This window comes from Meleagris gallopavo, chromosome 1, assembly GCF_000146605.3.
Source record: "Meleagris gallopavo isolate NT-WF06-2002-E0010 breed Aviagen turkey brand Nicholas breeding stock chromosome 1, Turkey_5.1, whole genome shotgun sequence".
NCBI lineage: Eukaryota > Metazoa > Chordata > Aves > Galliformes > Phasianidae > Meleagris > Meleagris gallopavo.
In genome coordinates, this window is record NC_015011.2 from 133,354,706 (window position 1) to 133,365,506 (window position 10,801).

General features: G+C 39.1%; 1 protein-coding gene across 1 annotated transcript in view; it reads left to right on the plus strand.

Moving 5' to 3' along the window:
• Positions 1-10,801, plus strand: part of RASA3 (RAS p21 protein activator 3) — a 175,118-nt gene that overhangs the window by 152,094 nt on the left and 12,223 nt on the right. The window contains exons 12-18 of the mRNA XM_010728350.3: positions 4,056-4,170; positions 5,061-5,135; positions 5,510-5,633; positions 6,949-7,055; positions 7,657-7,734; positions 8,555-8,632; positions 9,183-9,256. Of these exons, the coding sequence (XP_010726652.1) occupies positions 4,056-4,170; positions 5,061-5,135; positions 5,510-5,633; positions 6,949-7,055; positions 7,657-7,734; positions 8,555-8,632; positions 9,183-9,256 (651 nt within the window). The remainder of the gene's footprint in view (positions 1-4,055; positions 4,171-5,060; positions 5,136-5,509; positions 5,634-6,948; positions 7,056-7,656; positions 7,735-8,554; positions 8,633-9,182; positions 9,257-10,801) is intronic.

A 10,801-nucleotide genomic window follows, 5' to 3' on the forward strand; every position in this document is an offset into this window, starting at 1 on the left:
GTCCACCACGTCTCCGTGATCGCGATGAGATCATGACCTTGCGACCGCACGCAGAACTCCAGCTCTTCCTGTTTATTCCCCATGCTACGCGCATTAGTATACAGGCACTTAAGAGAAGCAGCATCCCTCCACCTCTCTCCAAGCCTTTGAACTCCACTGTCTCCACCCATCAAGTCCTGTTTGGAGACTCGAACTGCCCCCTCAGTCCCAGCGGTCGTCATTTTGTCCCCTTCCCCCTTCATACCTAGTTTAAACACCTGTCAATAAGTCCCGCCAGTTCCTCAGCTAGAACCCTCTTTCCCCGTGAAGACAGTGAAGAGTTCCTTTTCCTCCCAGCTAAGCCAGGAAGCCATTGTGCAGCAGGCAAACTATGACTTAGTTGCTGTTATGGAAAGAGGGTGATGGTTATAAGCTCTTCAGAAGGGATAGATGCAAGGAATGAGGGGTGGTGGTGTGGCTCTCTCTTTATTTGAAAGTGTTTTGACATTGTTGAGCTTGGGGCTGGGAATGATAAGGTTGAATCTCTATGGGTAAGGATCAGGGGGACACCAGCAAGGTGGACATCCTGGTGGAGGACTGTTATAGACAACCTAGCCAGGATGAAGAGACAGATGAGGTGTACTATGAACAGCTGGCAGAAGTTGCACAATCGCTAGCTGTTGTTCTCATGAGGGACTTCAACTTCAGACTAGTTATCCTTGGGGGTACCCTCCCCTCTGACCTGGATGTCTCAAATGGAGAGCAGAATAAACCCTTGATGATTCAGGTGGAAACAGTTAGAGACCTGCTGCTCCATCTGGACTGCCACAAGTCCATGGTGTTGATGGTATCCACCCAAGAGTGCTGAGGGAGCTGGCAGAGATGATAGCCAAGCCGCTTTGCATCATCCAGCATTCCTGGTTGACCAGATGGGTCCCAGAGGATTGGAGGCTTGCCAGTGTGACTCCCATCTACAAGAAGAGTTGTAAAGAGGATCCAGGGAACTACAGCCTGTCAGTCTGACCTCTGTACCAAGTAAGATTATGGAGCAGATCATCTTGAGGGAGATCATACAGCATGTGTGAGATCAGGCCTGGCCAGCATGGGTTCATGAAAGGCAGGTCCTGCTTGACCTATCTGATCTCCTTCTGTGATCGAGTGACTTGCCTGGTGGGTGAAGGAAAGGCTGTTGACAGTCTACCTAGACTTCAGCAAAGCCTTCAACACTGTTTCCCACAGTATTCTCCTTGAGATACTGACAGCCTGTGGCTTAGATAAATAACACTCTTTGCTGGGTAAAGAACTGGATGGGTGGCTGGGCCCAGAGGGTGGTTGGTGAATGGAGTTAAATCCAGTTAGCAACTGGTAACAAGTGGTGTTCCCCGGGAGTTGATACTGCGGCCTGTCCGATATCTCTGTTGATCACCTGGATGAGAGGACTGTGTGCACCCTCGTTAAGTTTGCAGATGACTGCAATTTGAGGGCAAGTGTTGATCTGCCTGAGAGTAGGAAGACTCTACAGAGGGACCTATTCAGATTGGATTGACGGACTGAGGCCAGTGGGATTAAGTTCAGCAAGACAAAGTGCTGGGACCTGCACTTCGGCCTCAACAACCCTAGGCAACACTACAGGCTTGGGGCAGAGTGGTTGGAAGACTGTGTAGAGGAAACAGACCTGGTGGTATTGTTTGATGCTTGGCTGAACATGAGCCGGCAGTGTGCTCAGGTGGCCAAGAAGACCAGTGGCATCCTGGCTTGTATCAGAAATAGTGTTTCCAGCAAGAGCAGGGAAATGATCATCCCTTTGTAACTCAGCTCCAGTGAGGCCACACCTCGAGTACTGTGTTCAGTTTTGGGTGCCTCACTACAAGGAAGGTATCGAGGTGCTGGAGCATGTTCAAAGAAGGACAGCAAAGCTGTGAGAGGTCCAGCACAAGTCTTACGGGGAGCAGCTGAGGGAGCTGGGATTGTTTAGTCTGGAGAAGAGGAGACTTGGGGTAACCTTATTACTCTCTACAATGACCTGAAAGGAAGTTGTGACAAGGTGGGGGTCAATCGCTTCTCCCATGTAACTAGCAATAGGACTAGAGGGAATGGCTTTAAGTTGTGCCAGGGGAGATTCAGGTTGGCTATTAGGAAATACTTCTCTGAGAGAGCGATCAGTCACTGACACAGGCTGCTCAGGGAAATGGTGAAGTCACCATCCCTGGAGGTGTTCAAGAAACGTTTAGATGTTGTACTGAGGGACATGGTTTAGTGGGAAATATTGGTGATGAGTGGATGGTTGGACTGGATGATCTTAGAGGTCTTTTCCAGCCTTGGTGATTCTGTGATTCTAATGTCATAGTTGTTTATAAAATTTCTGAAGAACTGACGAGTTTCATTAGAGGAGGAACTCCCATCATCTTTTACAAAGTTTACTTGAAAAACTGTTGTAAGGTCTGAGAGTAGGGATTTTCACTCTGTTCTCTGCATTGGTACTTTGATAATAACTGTAAAAACCTTCAGCTGTTCATATGAAATAATTTCAGCTTCAGAGTGTGCTAATAAGTCATTTTGCGCTGAGTAAAAGTGTTTACTGGATTTGTTCTAAACAAAAAGCAAATTTCTTCCTAATATGAATATGTAAGGCAAGCTGTGTGTCTAATCTTTCAAATTAGAGGGCTGAGAAACAAAGACAGGATTGGATCTGGCATTGGATAACAGAAAACAGAATCTTTTTTCTGGTCACTCTTTGTAAGTCACTCACTTGACTTACAAATGTTCTGGCAATTTAGTGGTGTAAGAGTATTTACACCAGACTAGTCTCAAAGAACAAATACTGCTACAAGCCTTGTGCCACAATCATGTCATTGGCTGACAATAGAAAAGCCAATAGGTAGTGAAGGAGAATGACAGACAGACTTCAGCTCTGAAGTATAGCTCCTCAGTACAAATAAAGACTTTGTGTGAGTTGCCTTTCTTTCAATGTGCCTGGGGGTTAGGGCATTTTTCTTCCTGTAGGTGTGTATTTTTCTGTGCTTCAGGTTGGCTGGAACTGCTTGGTTGGTGCAGCATGAGGAAATTTGCTGCTCCGTAGTCAGTCATGTTCCTGAGATAAAATGGCATAGATGTTTGTTTTCATGACTTCTTGGGCATTGTAACAGGCAGGGAGCTTACTTCTTTAATTAAAAAAAGGAAAAAAAGAATCCTGTTATTCATTGCTTGAATGAGTACAGCTGTGGTAAGCTATAAGCAGCAGAGAAGATGTTAGTGTGTATACAAGAACTAGCAAACCTGATCTGATATCTATAGTCAGTTTTTGATCATATATGTGTAGAAGACAGTTGCTTATATATGGATCTACATAACTAAAATTAATATACAATTTTCAGTTGAATTTTCAAAATGCAACAACAAAAAAGTCTAGTGATAGTGCAGATAGGTAATTTTAACAAATTGCTATGGCCATATATCTAGTACGAGAAGAATTCTGTGGAGGTGATCTTTCAGAAAAATGTGAGAGTATAGAGAGTTCTCAATTTAGAATTGGAATCTGTGCTATGTTTAATAGTGTTATCGCGGGGCAGTGCTGTGGGTTACTTAAAAAGAGATGCCTCTGTCACTGGAGCTGGTGTTTTCATCTCCCTCCCAGTTTACAAACATTTATTTGGAAGAAGAAGGTCATTTGTGATGTCCAGTGTTGTTACAAGACTGATATTGCTCCCTTCCTTCCCTTACTCAAATAAATGCTGTTCAGTAGCGTGTGAAAACAGGTGCAGTTTCCCTTGTTTGTATTGTAAACCCTTTTGAGCCTACATTGTTCCCATGTGTTTGGATGGTGTAGAGAGGCTTCTGCAGACTGTGTGAACACACCAAAAAATCTTTAGTCCCTCAGGATTTAACATGATTGCTGCTTTTCTGTTACAGCCTGGAAGTGACTACATAACTGCATTTAATGGCAGGCTTATGTCAAAAGGAATTTTTGTTTATGTGTTCAGAAGCGTATTTTCATCACCTTTAAGTGCTGCTTGTATTTCCATATGTTAGCAGTTTATTACAAAGAGACTAAATTACAGAAAATTGTTCACTTCTAGAGATCCAAACACCATTTTCAGAGGAAACTCATTAACTTCCAAGTGCATCGATGAGACAATGAAACTGGCAGGGATGCATTATCTGCAAGTTACACTAAAGCCAATTATAGATGAGGTAAGATCATTTAAGACTTTTTTTTTAATTAAAATGTCACTTCAAAGGGCCTCCAGGGAGTAGGTACTGTTTTTCCTTCTAATTTTAAGGTGATTTGTAGGAAAAAGAGTTAAGAACCAGGTCTACGTACATTGAAACCTTTTTTGTTAGTTTAGCTTAGCCACAACTGAGTCACCCAGTTCTGAAACAATTGGATTGTATTAAAGGAAATTGAAAGTTTCCACTTGTCTAACTAAATTAAATTATGCCATTTTGTAACATCTACCACATATTGTTTCTGAGAAATTAATAAAGTAATAACTGTGAGGGATAAAGGACATATACAGCAGAAAGGTGCTGGGAAGCTCTAGCTGAGACATTTCATCTTTAAAGAAATCAAATTATTCTTAGGTAACTGTGTATGTGATGCATATATTGTAGCAATGGTTTATTATCTGTCCAGTCCAGAGTGGTGGGTGTGGAGTTCTCAGTGCAATAATTGAGCAATACTTTCAGACCACAGACTTCCTTCAAATGATTTGACAGTTTCTTCAGCAGTTGGTTCACTGTTTCATCAAAAACATGTTCAGTTGTTAAAGAACATAAATATACTTTGAAAATTGACTCTTTTAGCAAAATAGGGCTTTTCCTGGGCAGTCTTGCATGAGAGTATCTGAATAATTTTTCATCTCAGCTGAAAGAAAAAATAGAACAAATTAATGATTCCTTTTGGAAAAAATGAAGGTTGCTGGTAATTTACCTTTGGTGCTTTGTCAAGAAAAAAGTACAAATTATGCACTTGGCTTTTTACACAAAAAGTAGGTGAGGATTTTTACAAAACTTGTTCTTCTTGAAAAGTTTATTTGAAGGTAAACTAATATATTCATTGTGCACTGTATCTTTTTTTCTAGATCTGCCAGGTACATAAACCTTGTGAAATCGATCCTGTGAAATTAAAAGATGGTGAAAACCTGGAAAATAACAGGGTATGCATTAGATTTTGAAAACAGAGTATCTGTTACCTTGTGTAACTTAGGCTCTCAGATAGCATTATCACTGGTTGCAAGGATAACAACCTGTGTCTCTTATGTCTCTAACAGTATCACGTAAAGAAGTGCTGTGAAAAGAAGGAATATGTCATACTAGCATATAAGTTGATGTTTGTTTTTTATATGGATAACATTATTACTCTTAAATATGTACGTTCATTGAAGGGAGTATCACTGAATGTGAGACTGTTTTACAAGTATATAATGTTAAAAGTGAGAATCTCTTACCAATGATCCCATTATGAATAAAACCAGGAATAATACTGCTTTCCATAACAAAAAAAAAAATCATAATTGTTTTTTTTTTTTAGGAAAATCTGAGGCAGTATGTTGATCGCATTTTTACTGTCATTACAAAATCTGGTGTAAGCTGTCCTACGGTGATGTGTGATATTTTCTTTTCTCTGAGAGAATCAGCTGCTAAACGTTTTCAAGGTGAGTTTCAATATATTATTCTACTTTATATCTCTGATAGGTGTAGTGTAGGTGCAGTCTAGAAGCCTCTGTGATTCATGATACTTTTACTAATTGGAAAACGTATTATCCCAAATATGATTTGAAGTGTGTATTAATTCTGTTTTTCCCTGATTATTCATTTTGCAAAGAATATGACTTTAGGTGATCATGAGCTTTCCTTAAACATCATTCAAAGGAAGACAGCATTTTAAATGAGCATTTTGTTGGTACATGTTTATGGTTGCAGTATTTAAAATTTATGCTGAGTTTTCAAATATTCAGATTTTTATTATGGCTCATTCTGCAGATTCATAGAATCATAAACTCATAGAATAGCCTGGGTTGAAAAGGACCACAATGATCATCTAGTTTCAACAACCAGGGTCACCAACCACCAGACCAGGCTGCCCAGAGTCACATCCATCCTGGCCTTGAACACCTCCAGGGATGGGGCATCCACAGCCTCCTTGGGCAACCTGTTCCAGTGCGTCACCACCCTCTGTGTGAAAAACTTCCTCCTAACATCTAACCTAAACCTCCCTTGTCCCAATTTAAGACAATTCCCCCCCGTCCTATCATTGTACACCCTTGTAAACAGCCATTCCCCCTCCTGTTTATATGCTCCCTTCAAGTATTGGAAGGCTACATGAGGTCTCCCCGAAGCCTTCTCTTCTCCAAGCTAAGCAAGCCCAGTTTCCTCAACAGGTCCTCATCTGGACCTGTTCCAAGAGTTCCACATCTCTCTTGTGCTGGAGGTCCCAGGCCTGTACACCAGATGGGGCCTCACAAGAGCTGAGTAGAGGGGGACAATCACCTCCTTCTCCCTGCTGACCACTCATCTTTTAATGCATCCCAGAATATAGTTGGCCTTCCGGGCTGCAGGCACACACTGCTGGCTCCTTCCATGCAGCTGAATTATTTTCTGCTCATACATCAACTTGTAATAATGATCAATCTATAAATTAGAGGAATTGTTGCAATCTCATTGTCCTAGGAGAACCGTGTGCTGCAGAAGTTTTCTCACTGTTGTGAAAGCACTTTTCCCCTCCCTAATTGTTGTTTTAGTTTTGTGAGAATAAGCAGGCAATGCCAAACCAGAATCAAGCAAAATAGCTAACATGTATTTTCACAAAGGGCAGCAAATTATAATAATGAAGATTGAATTTGTAGATTATATGTGTTTCCAGCAAATGTTTGGGTTAACTTTTTGAAGGTATTCTGGTAATTTCAGAAAATTTTGAAGGAAGTATTATTGAAACATTGAGTAGAGGTATTTTTATTTTGTTCTATATAGGTGACCCAGATGTGAGGTATACAGCTGTCAGCAGCTTTATTTTCTTGAGATTCTTTGCTCCTGCCATTCTTTCTCCAAACCTCTTTCAGCTTACACCACACCATCCAGTAAGTACTGCATCACTTTTTGTAGCTATGCATATAGTTCTACCACCATATTCTGTCTAGCAAGATTCTTTTCTACATTAGTTCAGTAATCCCTAGGAGAAATAGCTTTGTTAGTTAAAAGATTTGCTAGGTCTGTCTTGCTTATGGGAACCTATGTTGAATGACAGTTATGTGAAGAACTTGGGAAGTATGGAAGGAATAGTGAACTTTAAGGTCAGACAATGTAGATAATCTTAGTTACTCTGGAAAATATGATCACTGCTTCATTTATACTGTCTTACATTAATGCTAGATTGATTGCCAGCAACAATTGGAGGTGTTTTGACTGTTAAGAAACTTATCCAAACTTTTCAGGGAGGACCTGAGCAGTTTTCAAGACAGATGTCTCTTTAGTTTTGCATGTCGTTGCTCTCCAGAGAGCCAAAGGCAATAGCTATGATGCATGGTGACAAGAGTCAAAAACGTTTGAAAGAAACAACTCTTTTCCTGTAGTGTTTTACTGAATCTTTTTCAATTTTATGTTAATTTTCTACAAGAGGAGAAAGAAATAAGAAATATTTAAAATCTTCAATCTGTATAATACTACTGTTATCTTTCCTAGGATCCACAGACTTCTCGAACTTTGACACTTATCTCTAAAACTATTCAAACATTGGGCAGCCTATCAAAATCTAAATCTGTAAGTTCATCATTTTCATTTAAAGGTTTAATTTAAGAAAGTGATTTCTTTAAGCTTTTATCACCCATTGTAATTAAGCCTTGAAAATTCTTGAGTTGCACTAGTCTTAAACAAAACTCTTTTTGTCTGTTGTGATTATCAACTTCACACTCATGGCAGAAATAAACTTGTCTTAATCTGAGCTACATTTTAGTAAAGCAAAATTGTATGACCAACCTAGAAGACTGTTCCAGGGCATTGCATTCCTTAATTGAGAAGAGTCTTCCATTAAGGGAAATGACTGTGCTTTCCTTTTCATACCAATTTAGTTTCCAGTCAGTCAGTGCTGAAATTAGATTTAGATGTCCATGCTCTGGATTTCTAATTGATGTAAAACTTGTGTGCTTAAGGCACTGAACGACTATATCTGGTGGAAGTTTGGGCTTCTTGGTGGTGTAGTTACCATTCACATGGGCGATGACAGATGAATCTGTACCTTAACTATGAATCCTCTTAGTCTGCAGAATGCTTTCCCCTACAGTTTTTCAGATGTAGGACCAGGATCAAAAGCCAAAGCAGAGGCTTGAAGCTTTTGAACCGTACATTAATTATAGTAAACAAGAATTTGGAATGTATTCTACTACCTTTTTGAAATAGAAATTTGGTAACACTTTTTTGAATGTGTACTGTACAATAGGAAAGTAGATTTTCATTTATTTTGCCTCTGGACAAGGACAAAAAAATTCTGTGGTGATTTTTGTCATGGTCTACTGCTGTTGAGAATAATAATTTGAGGTACAAACTGTATTATGACATGCATGATTTTGGTTTTGTATTTCAGGCAAATTTCAAGGAATCCTACATGGCTACTTTTTATGACTATTTTAATGAACAGAAATATGCAGATGCAGTAAAAAATGTACGTAATGCTTGTGAATGTTCTGAATAATCCTTAGGTGCTGTTGAAATTGTAGCTCAGAATTCTATTATGTACTGTTTGTAAACCAGGAAGTGTGTGCTAGAAAAAGCAGACTCCTGATAACTGTAGTTTTTGGGAAACTTCTATCAAATTACGTGCATGTAGGATTAGAATCTCTTTAGATCTGCTTCTATTTAATAATTAAGTTGGATCAGTAAGGCTGCTGAATAGAGCTTAAGTCACATGCATACTTCACAGATCTGTGATGAAAATTGTTTAGTACAAAAGTAATTGAAAGATACGTATTACAAAGAAAAGGCTTGGAAAAGAAGCACTGGTCATCTGCAGTTTTTGCACTTAGTAACATTTGTGCTATTCTTAGTTTACAACACAGGAAAGCTCCCAAATTCCTCAAATATCTGCCAGTATCCTTCTGTTTAACTACTTTTACAGTATTTCCTTGCAGTGCTGTATTGTACAGATGTTTAAGATTTAAATTTTTTTACTACTGTACTGTCATTTTATCTAAGTTTTTTTGTTCACCTTCTAGTTTCTAGATCTGATTTCATCTTCAGGAAGGAGAGATCACAAGAGCATAGAGCAACCTATACTGCTTAAAGAAGGGTAAGCATGCACGTGCAACAACATCTTCTAAATATGTGCTTGCTACTATTCTAAGACAGCTTTTTCTCCACCCCTATTCCATCTGTATGTTCAGAAAAGAATGTAGGAAGATTGTTGTACTGCTGTTTCTACTCTCTGTGGCTGCTATAATTGATTTCAACATCCTTTCATTTAATTTAAACATCTTAAATTTAAGTGTACTTTGAAATATAGGGAAGAAAAAGAAGCCTGTAGACCTTAATCAGCACAGCTAAGGCAGAATGAATTTAAATCAGCACTATATTAAGATCAAGTTCAATTGTCTTTTTTAAATGACTGTGAACAAAAGCTGTAGAATGCTGATACTGCGTATCTTAGTGAGGACAAAGAATTTGCTTCTGCTGCCCTATTAAATCCATATGCTAATCAATTTGAGGGCCATTTTGAAGGAAACATGTCATACATTTGGAACAGTTTCCTGTAATAGTATCTTTCTGTTTCATGGATCTGTGTTATGTATACCACTGAATTATTGGCAATTTTTTGTGTTTGAAAAACGAGTTTTGAAGATCATCTATGTGCACTGTGAAAACAGCTTCTTTGGATTAAGAGGAAGAAAGTAAAAATCCAAATTCTTCCTGTCAGACCTTAGTAAGCTGAGCTGCTGCTGCTGAAAGTAAGCTGTCATGGTAGTTCCACATCATGCAAAAGTTAGATTTTCAGTGAAAGCGTGACCCCTTCCAGTTAGCCTCTGCAGTTCACTTCACTTCTCTGATGAGGGTCTGTCCCTAGAAGCAAGTTTGTCTATTTTAATTCTGTACATTTATCATTCTTTTGTTTTTGAAAATAAATGTATAGTTTGTAACATTTTCCCTCTAACTCTAAAACATGATTTTTTTCTGCCTCTGTCTTTCTTTTGCTCCTGTCTGATTTTTTTCTGTCTTTTCTTGCTCGGCCTGTGGCTGCTGTTGTAAGGACTCTTAAACTAACAGTAAAGAAAGTTGATGGTAATAGTTCATGCAGGTAAGATGGTAGGGGCAGTTGGTGCTTTGCTGTAGCTACTGGCTGACAGCATGTCCTTCCTTCACAGCAGTAGTCTTGTTTGACTTAACTTTGGGAAGGAAGTTGTCTGTTTAACAATCCTGAAACGCCTGTGTAAAAGTAGCAGAGATCATTCTGTTATTTATTTCTTAATGCTGACCAAATCCTTTTTTTTCCTTTCTTCCTTAAAACAAAAACCTGCTGAAAGTAGAGATTATGGACTCCTATCTATAGGCAGAGGCTCCAAGAAGCACTGAGATTTGCTTAATATTCATTGTATATTGATGAACTCACTGAAAGTAGTTAAGAGGTTGCACTTCAAGGCACTTCTTGAACAGCATTCATGTTAATTGTTCTCAAGGTTACAGAGTGGGCTTCAGCTGTCTATTTTTCCCAGTGTTTTGCATTATTGCCATACTGTGTCATGGAAGATGGGTGGGAATTTTTTTCCAGATTAATTGGCTGGTTAATGGGATTTCTGCTTGTCTTTGCAATGTTTTTATTTCATTTCATTTCATTTCCTTT